The sequence below is a fragment of the Asterias amurensis genome, chromosome 9 (assembly GCF_032118995.1).
Source record: "Asterias amurensis chromosome 9, ASM3211899v1".
Classification (NCBI taxonomy): Eukaryota; Metazoa; Echinodermata; class Asteroidea; order Forcipulatida; family Asteriidae; genus Asterias; species Asterias amurensis.
In genome coordinates, this window is record NC_092656.1 from 21889955 (window position 1) to 21904071 (window position 14117).

Genomic DNA, 14117 nt, shown 5'->3' on the forward strand with positions numbered 1-14117 from the left:
TTATTGACGAGCGAGTATCTGTTATGGGCTCGAGCTACCTGGTTCGTACGATCCCGCTGGGACTTAGGTGTTTAGGCCGACCCTGAAAACTTGTTTAAAATGGTTTTTTTTTTTAACTCTACACAAATGTTTGTAATTTTTTAACATGAAGGGTTTGAGATAATTTTAAAGTGGGACTTGGGACTTGGATCCCAGGTCAATTCTGAACTAGTAGAAGCACCTGCCTATTGCTGCCACACAAACAATGTGCACGATAAGTTACCTAAACGTATCGTGTACGTACAGATTAGCTAACGTGTACGTACATCAATGCAACGTGTACGTGCACCAAAGGTTATCGATAGGAGAGATTTTTTTTCTGTGCAAAAAAAATACCTGGAATAATTTATTGACTTCTCAATGGCTACCATACGTGATGGTGTGCTTGTTCGTTCGGCATGTAGTAGCATTTTCATTGACTTTTTAGTGCAAAAATAACGAGAAGCCGATCTTTATGTGTGCTGCTGCAGCATGGTCTGTCTGCTGGGATTTGTTGAAAGAATTTTACGCATGCGCTCTAACAATAACATATCTCAAAATGGCGACTGTGCCGTGATGCCGTGTGCTCGTGTGCAACTTAACTAGTTTTTTTCAAACTACAGCAAGTTGCATTCAGCTTTGCTCAAATATGCAGGCAAAATCACACCCCCAGTAGCCTTAGGAAATAACAAATGTAGAAACTAGCCTACCAAGAGCTCGTTGGTTGTATAAAATCGCGACTGAACGTTTGTATTTATAATATTTTGTGGAACACACGAACACAGCGTGCATGCAGTCAAGTGGTAAAGTGAGCCGGCGCAGGGGAAGTGCCCCCGCGGACGGCAAGATGGCGAGCTTGAATGTGGAGAGTTTGAAACGAAAGTTCCAGGCTCTGAACAACACGCAGGACAGTATTCAAACTTTGTCTCTGTGGATTATTCACCACAAGAATCACTACAGGAATATCATCGAGATGTGGATGGAGCGTGTGAGAGAAGGTAAAAATAAAAATAGATGAAAATATTTGTTTTTGATTTTTTTTAATATAAAAATAATAATAATATTATTGGAGGGGGGGGGGGGGGGCTGGTAAATTGGGAAGAATGTCCGTATCCTGTCATCCGATTGTTATGAAATAAAATTGTACCTGATTTACAAAAACAAATTGAGTGAAATTAATGGTCCAGAGACTCCAATTTAACCATCTTTTCCAAACTCTAAATTCAGGCCTGATACTTCATGGAGGCAACGTAGGTGATTGCCTCCACCTCCATGCCCCCTGGTCATTGTCTTGATGCCCTTATCGCTTAAGTAGAAATTTAAAAATCTCCTCATCCTCCCATAGGGTGCTCTTTACCAAGAAGAAAATGCCTCGATGCCCCCAAAATTGTTCAAACAATTTAAAATGTACATGTCCACATTTTAAATTGTTTCAAACTGATGGTCCACACAAAATTATTCTTTGTTGTTTTTCTAGGCCTACCTACATGTGGGTGCTCTAAACCCCAAATCAAGCACTTCCTGCCAAATTTCAACACTGGGTTTATAAATAGGCTCATCAAATAAATGAGCTACAATGTGGGTATGATCATGGAGAAATAACATTGTCTTCCTCAGTGAGTGGTACGATGTTGAAAAAGTACACCTGCTTTTAGTGGGGAAAAAAAAGAAATAGTACCAATCAAAAAGACCCATAATAATCAATTACGTAAACAACAAATGGTGTAAACCTTACATTTCAACAATAGCTCTATCTTTCTCAAAGGCTAAAGAGTAAAATTAGAAGTTGTTGAAACTTACCTTTGTTTGTTATTTGTTTTTCATGCTAAATGTTGTGTTTTCCTTACAGTTAAACCGCCCATGTGTCTGACGCTGTTCTACTTAGCTAACGACATCATACAAAACAGTAAGAGAAAAGGGGCAACCGTATTCTTAGACTGTTTTGCTGAGGTGTTGGAAGAAGCTGCGACATTCTGCAGGTAAGGCCGATACGCCATGCAGAAACAGCATGTCTGATACTTCTGCATGCCCCCTTGGTCATTGCACTGGTGCCCTTAAAATACTCCAGTGGAAATGTACAATTACAATTCCTTGCCCTTTAAAAATGAAGCATACAGGCCTGAAAAAGGGTCGTTTGTTTGTAATGTATTCATTTAGGCTTTTTAAACAATTCCAAAGACTAATAATAGCCCCCTTGCATTGGTCGTATTGTCCATTGATGTATTACTCAAATACTTAATACTATTTTGAGACTTCTCAGTTCTGAAAAGAACTTTCCTGCTCTTTAACTACTACATGGGCGGAAGGAATAGAAAATTGGCTTGGACAATTACTTAAGCTTGTAGGATCATTATTAATTGCACTACAGCGGACTGAGTTCTTGAATTGGTCTCATTGTTTCGACTCGCTTGCTCTAGCTTGTTATCACCATTGATTGTCTTAATTCCTTGCTTTCACAACAGGGAGGAAGCCATCCGGAAGAATGTGCTGAGAATTTTCAAGATCTGGGGAGAAAGGAGCGTCTACTCGGAGGAGTTTTGTGACAAGTTACAGGGTGCAACAGGTAGGAAACTAATCAATTGAAAGCTTCCCTTCAAATATTACTAAAACTGAGGTGGTGTAGTTTTTGAGAAATGAGTAAAACAAGTCACAAAATAATTTTCGTCTCAGGAAGACGAAAATTATTTTAGCGTGTAAAATCCCATTAACCAGTTATGATATTACACCAAAACCATGGAATAACTGGTTAATACGTTTTAACATGCTAAAACTGAGACAAATATTATTTGTTTTACTCATTTCTTAAAAACTACAGCACCTCAGTAAGTAAAATTTCAAGGGAAGCTTTCTACTATCATAATCTTCAAACTGTGTAAGTTTAATGTAAATCTGTGGCAGTGTGTTTTGTGTAAGGAAAAAGTACATAGACCCTTTAAGCTCGGAATATTTAAAACTGAGATCATCTTATTTATGTGTGTTTTCATCCACAGTTGCCAAGAAGCCAACAAAGCCGCAGAAGCCAAGACCTGATCCCAAGCTTCTGGCAGAGTTCAATGTAAGTCTTCACCTCAAATATTTTTCTCTTGCTGTTAGTGTTGGCCTTCAGGCCTTGTGTGTCTGTCGACTTGCATAAAAAAAAGTAGGGTACACACATTTGGATTTTTCGCCACATGTTGAGTATCAAGGATGACCAATCTATTGTACTGGACTTAAGTTCTGGTGTTGTCAAAAGTGTGGGTTCGGGTCACAGCCGTTGAACTTGTTTCCCTGAGCAAGACACTTGACCAATATTGCTTCACCCTTCTGATGGGATGTAAAGCAGGTGGTCCCTTTGTCTTTTGTAATGAATGTAAAAGAACCCAATACACTGACCATTACAAGAAGTGGGGTTTGTCAACAATGACACAAGTAATTGAATACCTGTTTATATTCGTTTACATTTAATTTCCACAGCATGAGGAAGTACCAGAAGTCATTGAGCAACTTGCCAGATTCGAGGGAGAGGTTGAACTGAAGTTTAGACAGCTTGGGATGTTTAGCGTCGATGTCGCCAGCACAGAGACCATTATGCAACTTAAAGGTATGTTTATCAACAAAAACATTTTGTTTAGCAATGAAAATGGGGACTTGTTTGTAGTGTCAATGCAAGAACTGCTTGTTATTTACTAAGCCAATTTGATAGCGCTGCTTACAAGGAAGTTCTACGCCTAGGCCCTGCCAAGGACCATACAACAGACTAAGCTTGGGCGATATCAATTTATTTTATTCACGATATATCGCCGACAATATATCGCGATATTCGATATAATCGCAATTAATGAAATTTGACATCATCAGTCTTCAAACTCCAAGTGAAAGTTGTAGAAGAGACAGTCATAGCATAAAAGAGGTGTTCTAATGACCTATTCTTCTGGTTTTACTCCAAACCTATGGGGTGCAAGATGTCTCAGCTAGCAAATACATCGCGATATTAATCGATATTGCGATATATCGCGATTATAGCGATTATTGCGATTATCGCGATATATCGATATTTCGATTAAAACCAAATGCATCCGATATCGAAATCGTTTCCAAATTAATATCGCGATATTCGATAATATCGTGATATCGCCCAAGCTTACAACAGGCGTGTTGTTTTTGTCAGTTACGGGTTTTCTCAAAACCCTCTTGAGCCTTCAAAGCAGTCACTAAATGGAGTGAGAAATAGTCCACAATGTGTCAAAACCTGTAGTTTTGTTTTTCTGGTGATGCAGAGCCTATGAACCTTCTGAACTGCATTATTGTAGAGAACACTGACCTTTCTGAACGGCCCCTAAGTAGAATATAGTTTTGATAAGAGCTTGTCCTGCAACTTATCTTTTGCCGGGGAATGGATGTGTGGATCAGGATGACTTTTCATATTTATTTTCACTATTTCCTGACTGAGATAAGATCCCATCGTAGAAATAGAACCTGGAGAATGCTGAGCTCGACCGCCCTCTGTGTCGTTTATGGACGCGGCGTATCGATACTGTGCAATACGCAAGTATGGCAAAATGATCATTGCTTGACACGCGTGTATGCAGAAAATGAGCATCACGTGACATGCGTGTATGGAAAGATGGCATTGCACATAAACCGTTTGTAGTGTTTTCATTGGTCAATGTGACATCTACTGTATGGCAAAATATTTTGCCATACACACAAAGAAAAAAAAGACGTACGCGCGTCCATAAAAATGGTCTCACAACGAAACCACACTCATAATTACTCTCTCAACGTTGTCCATGTTCTATTTCTATCTATGGCTCCAACCTATCTTTAACGCATTGGTTCTACACTATGCATTCATTGACATTCCTTGACGGTTTTTCTTTAGATCGTGCAGGAGGGAAGCGTTTCTCCCAGCAGTTTGAAGACTCTGCCGTCAAGCTTGAGGGTTACGTCGCCTCCCTCACCAAGGAAGTAGAGCTTCGGCGGAAACTCTTTGACCTCTTACAGAAGAGCGAGATCTTCTACGAGGCCCAGTATGGAGAGGCCAAGATTGTTGCAAACGTAAGTTGCAAACTGTATTTATTTATATAGGATTTGAGGCATTGCATGGTGAGGTATCAATGACTATTGTCTCCTGATGATGACTAGAGCAAGCTAGTCGAAACGTTGAGACCAATTCAAGAACTGACTCCGCGGTAGTGCAGTTAATTAGGATCCTATAAGCTAAAGTAGAAGTCCCAGCCAATTTTCTATACCTTCAGCCCAGGTAGTAGAATAAAGAAAGACAGTTCTCTAAGAACAAACTCTACCTTGCAAGTAGATACACACATGGTGTATTTATATAGCACCTAACATCTTCAGAAGAAAGTCTCTAAGCACTGTCTGAAGAAGTCTCTATGCACTCGGAAGAACGTCTCTAAGCACTCAGAAGAACAAAAGGAAAATTACATATACGATGAATTGAACAGAAGTGTTTTGAGAAGAGTGTTGAAATGTGAGATGGTAGTGGCTTGTTTGGTATGAAGAGGGAGAGTGTTCCATAAATGAGGTCAAACAAACTAAAAACTAGGTTCACCACATTTTGTCGGTGCCATTAGTTGGGGGCGGGGTTTATACTGTCAGACGACTACATTTATTTTCCACCAATAGAAAATAGCAAAGTAATCAATGCTTGATTGTCTTTTTATGTTGTCTTTTCAAATCTGAGATTTTCTTTAAAATTTTAGATTTTCTTTAAAATCCAAGATTTTCTTCCCCTTTGAGACTTGACCCCTTTGAGACTTAGACAACTTTTATTTGCAGGCTTACACAAACTTTGGAATGCGAGTGGCAAGCCTTAAGAAGCGACTCGAGGAACATAAGCTGTTGCTGCCAGATTCGTATAGTCCCATGCCATCACCAACAATGGACGCTCCATCACCAGGTAAGTTATGTTGTCCTGCATCAATGCAACATGTTTGTAATAATTATAATATTGAATTCTTATATAGCGCTTTTATCTACCAAACAAGGTACTCAAAGTGCTTAGTATATATATTATACAGAAATATTGGTTATTGAAGTTATGAATTGTGAGACCCAATTATGTAGCACCTAACAAGGGTTTACAAGGTGCTACCGCGCATACAGCAACCACAGCCAGGAACATCGGGGCGAACCCCTTTTTCGCTAAGTGCACTGGGTAATCTTTTACATGCGTTACACAGCACATGGGACCAACGGCTTAATGTCCCATCCAAAGGACGAAGCAATGGTTAAGTGTCTTGCTTCAGGACACCGAGTGTCACGGCTGGGGATTCAAACCCACACTCTGCTGATCAGAAACACCAGAGTTTGAATTCGGTGCTCTGAATCGGTCGGCCACAACACTTCCACAGTGTAGCTTCAATTTGGGAAAGGGTCTTGCCTTCTTGAAAACATGCACTTTGTTTTCTGTTGCAAGGTTGGCCTTAAAGTACGTGCATATGCTAATGGAGTGTTGAACTGGGTGGCCTAGGCCACCGGTCTCAAGCTCTGGTGTTTTCAAGAGTGCGGGTTCATGCAATGCCTAAAATACCATGTAGTAAATGTAATTATGCTAATAATGAAAACTTGATTTTTGCAGGAGCCACTCCACCGAGAGATCCCAATTTAGATACCGTTGAAGTCGAAGACATGGAGCTGTCTGATGAAGGTGAAGACAGGCATCGTGGCACCATCGTAGGTGAGTATTTACATCTGTGCCACTGACATCACGCACAGTTATGGTGTGCTTAGCTACTTTTTTGTGCTTAAGCAGCTCTGTGAAATTGGACCCTGCTTTTAGCCAGCTGTTCTGGGAGTCAAATTGCACGGTTGGTAACTTTGTGGCTGAACGTGTTCGAGAGGTAAAATTAAAGTTTAAAGATGGCAAATGTGGAAAACTAAATCAATGAGGTGAAACAGTACGGTTTACCTACATTCTCAATCTGACTTTGAACCTATCCACTCTTTCTCCTACAGCTGCACCATCACTTTCCAGAAGTTCCAGAGCATCTCGTTCAGCAGCAATGAGAAGTAGGAATGCTGCATCGTCGTCTGCTTCGTCTGCACCAGTCATCAGTCACATCAGTACCATTACAGGTAAGAATGTCACAAGTGCTTAAAGGAACACGTTGCCTTGGATCGGTCGAGTTGGTCTTTGTTATTAAATGCATATGGTTAGATAGATGTTTTAAAAGTAGAATATAATGATCCACACACATTTGCCTCAAAATTGCGTGGTTTTCCCTTTACATTAAGAACTAACACGGTCGGCCATTTATGGGAGTCAATAATTTGACTCCCATAAATGGCCGACCGTGTTTGTCGACGAAGTAAAAGGCAAAACCACGCAATTTCGAGTGATACTTGTGTGGATCATTATATTCTACTTTTGAATTATCTTTCTAACCATATGCATTTTATAACAAACGGTTACAAACGCTTTTCAAAGACCAACTCGACCGATCCAAGGCAACGTGTTCCTTTAACCCTTTCAATACCAAATTGTTTGGGACGCAAACAAGCGCTTGTGACCGCTTTGTTTGACCACTTAAGTGTGAAGCATGCATTCTCAAACAACCGAAGGCTTTTGTTCGAAGGCAATTTCTACAAACTCCGTTTTTTTGTCAGCAATGTTGATCACCTAAAATGGAACCAAACATCGGAATAACCCACGGTACCCACAGCAATTGGCGTGGTGCCCTTTGCTTTTGATGTGGTGCCCTTTACAAAGTTCCAATGCAAATTTAAATTTTCCTCGTAGAAGTACCCCTTACCAGAGGAAAATTGGTGTGCCCCTTTAAGAAGGAAATTCTAAGCACGCCTTATCTTTCTATTCCTCTTTTATTAGGCGATTAAAAACATTTAGATCTTCAACTGAATAAGTTGGAGTGAGTCTGAAACAAAATTGAGGTGCTTCGATTAAGAGTTTAAATTCTACTTTATTTATTTATTTATTTCCAGGCAAATAGAACATACAAAGAATAGGCAATAAAAAACAAGCCTGCGGATAACCAAAAAGCGAAAATTATCACTATCTAAAGGCGATCCAGACAATAAAAATAACAAAGGCGCAAAAGGGCACATCACATCACAAGCCTTGGCTTTTAGGATGCCGCATCCGTTGGGAAATAAATGTTGTAATGAAATGTTCTATTGAATTGCAAATGAAACCCATTTCTATTGTTTGTTCTCAATCGCAGGTGCGGGATCTCGTAACACATTCAGTCAACCTACAGCGAGTTACTCCCCCTTCTCCAATCAATCGCCTCCCGGCGCGAGCTACTCCCCCTCGGCAGACTACGACCCGATACCAACTCCCCCTCAGAACTCCACCAAGAATTCTACAACAGATGACGGACAGGAGGAGTACGGCAGCATCAAGGATCGCCTGCTTCAGGTCATGCACGACGCTCCAAAGCTTCCCGTACAACTATTTGATTCGCCAAAGCCCATATCCAAGAGCTCGTCTGAGCTACCCCCTGTGACCATCCCATCTTATGCGCCAAATTCGGACGCCTTTCAGCAACAGGTGAGCCCGATCATAACGGTTCCCCCGGCTGTTCCAGCGCCAGTACCTCCTCAAAATACTGCCTCGGAAGAGTATAACCCCTTCGAGGATCCGTACACTTTGCAAGATGAAATGCTACCGCAGTCGAGTCAACCAGCGACGATGAGTTATTATACCCCGACGCAAACCAAGGTAATGGCGCCCGTACCTGTGGTCCAGCAACCACCCGTACCTTTGGACGAGGATGATTTATACGATCCGGAAATGGTAGACTACCTCCTGGAGATGCCTCTGGAGCAGAAGAAGAAGCCGCCGCAGTCGTCGTGTATCATCCCCCTGGCTGGAGGCTTCCAATCCCCGACAATATCCAGCGACCACTCCAGCGCCTCGGGAAACCAGAATCAGATTTCAAATGCTCCTACAAGCAAGGGTAGCACAGAAGCATCTTTGGCCAAGAGTAAATCAAACCTCCAACCTAGCAACAGCAATAAACCGGGGGGAACCCCTCTCCGGGATGAGTGCAGCACGCCTCCGACCCAGGAAGACAGCCCCATGTTAAAGGAAGCAAAAAGCAACCCTATCGAGTTCTTAACAAAAATCATCACAAGCTCTAGGCAGACGACCGGCAGTAAAGCTCCTTCCTCCTCGTTCCTCAGTAGTCTGAGTATGTTAACGCAAACTGTACAGAGCACTGCTAAGACAGAGCAAGCTCCTCAAACACATAGCGTAAATCAACAGCATTCAGACATCAAGCAGAACCACAACAACCCTAGTGTACCATTCGCTGTCGGTTCTCTCATCAGCAGCTTTCAAGCAGAAGGTGCACCCCCTCCTCCCATCAGGAAAACCACACCCTCAACGGCAACAGTTTATCAAAAATCAAAGAAGGTACCACTGTGCCAGCTGATAAACACCCCTTCCTCCAACTCGGCTGCTGCACCCGTCGAACCGGATGAGAGCCCGCCTGCAATATCTCCGACACCTAGCGATGATTCAGCCAGTTCCCATTCCCTCATGGCACGGCTCATGCAGCATAAGACGTACACCAAACCAGCATTCCCTGCAGCGCCTACCCCAACAAGTATCTCCATAAATCAAGTGGATGCCCCGCAACCCCCAGCTACAAGTCTTGCGTCCATTATCTTGGAGCCACCCCCACCGCCCCCCTTGCCACCAGAGAAAGCTGAAGATGTCGATGGTGGCATACCCCCTCCTCCACCGGAGGAACAATATCATGACGTTCCGCCACCTCCACAAGCAGAAGAACCCCCAAGGAGGCCATCACCTCCAGGAGGCCCTCCGCCCCCAAGTGGTCCACCCACGCCTCCAGTTGACCTGCCTCGTCCTCCAAGTGGGCCCCCACCACTACCACCCCCACCAAGTGGTCCCCCTCCTCGTGGTCCTCCCCCTCCCCCAAGTGGTCCACACTTTCCGGAAAGTGGTCTATCCCAGCCCCCGAGGGGCCTACCCCCCTTTCAAAGTGGCCAACCTCAACCTCTGCCTCTGCCTGTTCCCCATCCCCAAATGCCAGTTGGCCATCCTCATCAATTCTCGATCAGGCCACTCATTTCCTCTGTCAACAACACTCCAGCAACCTCTGCTGGTCCGCCGATTTTAAACAGCATCCCATCCCCCGTGCCTGCTCTGTCTCCTACCATAAGAAACACAACGCTTAGAATGCCTGTACGCATTCCACCGCCTCCCCCAGGTCCACCACCCCCAAATGCTAAGCGTGCGGGAGCTCTAGGACTGAGGATGCCTACACCAAGTGATTTAACTTCGCCCGAGGTGGAAAACTGCCCATCTGTGTCACCGCTAGAACCAATGCCAGATAACCCTGTGTTTGCGTTAACCGCACAGCAGACCTCTATACCAATGTCTCCCGTGGAGACTGTTATGCGCGACACTGAAGACTTGACCCCTTCTAATGAGACTGAACAACATGAACAATCACTCTCTTATGAAGACACGGACCACAAGCACGTCCCTCAACCCACTTCACCCATATCTGTGCTTGGGGCAAGTTCTGAGCGTAGCATCCCCGTTCTCGGCCAAGCACCAACAGCCAAAGACATGTGGGAAAGACCTTTCTCTCAGCGTTCGCCGCGATCACCAGCTGCATCCGGCCGCTACAACGACTTTTCCTCGCCTCACGTCGAGAAATTTGATTATGCTCACAACAGGCCGATAGAAACACTGGATCGTAATCGTACCCCTTATCAAGATAGGTTTCCACCAAATTGTAGTCCGACCGATGTACCTGCGTTTCGGAGTTCCGAGCCCCGATACAGAGGCGGTGGTCATGAGAGGTACCCACCTCCTCCCAGGATGGAATCCAACCGGCATGAAACATATCAAACTGATGGGGATAGAGGATTCGGGCGTCGAGGGCGTGGGTACGGTCGCAGCAGCTTCGAACGGGACTATGAGGTGAAGCCTCCTGGACGTCCTCATCTCGACCCCGACTACAGGAGCACCCAGCAGCTGATAGAGAAGGAACTTCTTAGTGAATTAGGAGGAACTCCTCAACCAAGAGGTGCTCCGATCTCAACGCTAGGAGGCAGGCTGGACAGAGAGAGACATTCAGGTGCTTACAGTCCTCCAAGAAGGGAGGAGCCCCAGTTCTGGCGAGGAGGATCTCACAAACGGCCTGGACCACCACAGAGAGGGCGACCTCCACCTTACTACAGATACTGAGTTACTTATCATGGTTTGAGGGTTTGTTTTGGGGTTTTTTGTATCACGGTTTATACTTTGCTCAAAAGAAAACTGCCTAAAGCCACTTATTAAAAGCTGCTCGGGTTGCTGAAATGTAGAGGTTTATTCTTTTGGGTTTATGCTGTAGTAAAGATTGGGGGCCCAAGGCAGAGAGAGAAAAACTGTTACTCATTCTCGGAGATCTCTAAATTAATAACTGCCATTTTCAAAATGAGAAACGAGGAACCCTTTTGTTGGAACTGGAAGGACTTGTTAAACGGGCAATATTTTGCAGGCAACTTAAAAGCTTTTTTTGTGGGGGGGGGTGTTCAAAACAATTGCGACTCCTATACTGGTGTCTTTAAAAATCATAAATGAAAAAAGTATGTAATTATTTCCAATCATTATTATTAGAATTATTATTCATTCAGCATTTTAAACATTTTTTAAAACCTATTTCTTTTAGGGAACTGTCAAGAAACCAAGTGTCATATTTCAAATGCTATTAAAAGCTTTCCCTTGTAGCTAAATTTCATTCACATTTTCTGTTTTAACAATTTTCAACTCGTTCTGTTGTTTAACACAGCTTAAACCAAATGAAAAACCCTTATAAGTAAATTTTACTTAAGTTTCTAGTTACTTTTATTCGTCCTAATTTTCACAGTCAATCAAGACACTTTGGCCATTTTTATTTGCAGCAGATATTCACATTTTGGTTTTTCCAAGTCATGGGGCGATTTCTCAAACCTGGGCTCTGGTTCCATACACTCTCTGATGTTCGAACCATCATCGCGCGCAAAATAAACTCTTCTCCAAAAAAGTAAAGACCCAAAGGCCGAGCTGCGTTTCCACTGCATGCAGTGTGCGAAGCCCAAGCCGGAGACGAACCCAAGCCAGGGTTTTGAGAAGACCCCGTGTTGATTTGTTGTTCTATGTAGCTGGTAATTTTAGTTTGGGTGGGGTGGTAACAGCTTTACAGACACATTGGAGCTTGGTGGTACATTGGATAAGCTTTCCTAACTCCATCCTGGGTCTCTCGGTTAAAGGCAGTGGACACTGTTGGTAATTACTCAAAATAATTATTAGCATAAAACCTGACTTGGTAACAAGTAATGGGGAGAGGATGATGGTATTAAACATTGTGAGAAACGGCTCCCTCTGAAGGATTTTCCACGATTTTGATCTCAAGCATCTGAAAGCACACAATTTCGTGTGACGGGTGTTTTTTCTTATATTATTTACTCGCAACATCAACGACCGATTGAGCTCAAATTTTCACAGGTTGGTTATTTTATGTATATGTTGAGATACACCAAGTGAGAAGACTGGTCTTTGACAATTACCAATAGTGTCCACTGTCTTTAAGTTTGAGCAACTCATGCTGTCATGTTGTTGAAGCCCAGAGTTGGCCCCAACTATCTTACTTGAGGAGCATGGCAGTGGAGGTAGACATTGGGTTAGTGAAATCACAAAAGATGGTGCATGCAACAATTTTAAATTGTTTATCGCAAAATAATACTAAAAATGTGTTTGAAAATTGGACTTGAAGTAGAGCAGTCACTCAAAATAGTTGGCACCTAGTTATGAGGGAAAAAATTACCAGGGCCCAATTTTATAAAACTGTTAAGCAGGAAATACTGCATAGCAGAGTTCTTTGCTAAAGCAAGAAATGAGTGCTGGTAACCAGTTTCTGTTAAGCAAATTTGGGTTACAGATAAATTGTTTTTAATCCCAAAGCGAACTGGTTAAGTAGGTATGAGAGGTTAAAGGGAATATTCATTCAAATTAAAAGTTCTTATACTGTGTTTCATGAGAACAGAAGTTCAGTCCAGCATTTGTTTCAAAAAGATTACCTGGCTTATATGTGAACATTCGCTTTATTGTTTGTGAACAGTTTTGAAGAAAACTTAAAATGCTTTTAAGTTGGGGGGGTTTCTTTTATATTTTCTAAAGACAGGCACAGTTGTGATAATGTCAAGCAATTAGAAAAATTATTGAATAATATTTAATAAAATCTTTACGATTTTGTTGCAAGATGATCAATTACGTGCAGTAATCCAGATGTTCATTTTTTTAAATAGGAAAACATGTACAATAATGCTCTCTTTATACTCTAGACTCTTATGAGAAAATCATGCTCAAATGCTTTCGACTTGGCAAAAAAAGTGCAGGATACCAGTCACAAATGGTACATGTGACAGGTCGGCTGGTAAGCATCATTTTGTTGTGCTTGGCTACTTGTTGTGCCATTGCAGCTCTATTTATTTGGGCCCTTGTCATGCCATAGTTGATTGGGCATGGGGTGATGTTAGTTTAAAGCAAGCTGTCCATGATTTCTTGTGTGAAAGATAACCTTGCTACAAATCAAAAAGCTTGCCATAGAAAAGAAACATTGTCTGTGTCAGCTATGTAGCGCCCTCTATGTCTGATGTGGACATTAAAGTGTATCAATTCCACTGGACATCCTTTTTAACAGTTGTAACCAGGGGCAAATTTCATAAAGCTGTTAAGTAGGAAATACTTCTCACCCAGTTTCCTTGCTAAGCAAAAAATGAGTGGGCACCAGATGACATTTTGGTAGGTAACCAAGTTTCTAATAGCAAGCATTGTTTTGTGCTATGCAAGTTTTTATGCTCGCAGGCTTTGGGGAAGATCTTAAAGTTAATGGGAAACTTTGGAAGGGGTACCAAGGCCGAACCTAGAGACAACAGGGGCCATTGATGGCAGCATAGGTATATAAATATAGCAAGTTTATCTTTGCATACCTTTTAAGTATCCTTGAAAAATCATAACTACACACAAATTTGTTTCATGTATAATCATTGCCATTAAATGCAAATTAAAGTTTTTTTTTTTTTTTTTCCATTTTTATTTGTTTGTGGTACAGCTCAGCAACACAACTTTATATTTGAGA

General features: G+C 42.3%; 1 protein-coding gene across 1 annotated transcript; it reads left to right on the forward strand.

The window, feature by feature from the left end:
• Positions 1–587: 587 nt before the first annotated feature.
• On the forward strand, positions 588–13246 carry LOC139941738 (uncharacterized). Its single transcript, XM_071938355.1, has 10 exons — positions 588–1016; positions 1868–1997; positions 2481–2581; positions 3009–3073; positions 3472–3598; positions 4880–5055; positions 5797–5917; positions 6599–6697; positions 6976–7095; positions 8199–13246. Exons 1-10 carry the CDS (start codon positions 809–811, stop codon positions 11201–11203), a joined length of 4152 nt encoding a protein of 1383 aa, XP_071794456.1. The 5' UTR covers positions 588–808; the 3' UTR covers positions 11204–13246.
• The last annotated feature ends 871 nt before the right edge of the window (positions 13247–14117 follow it).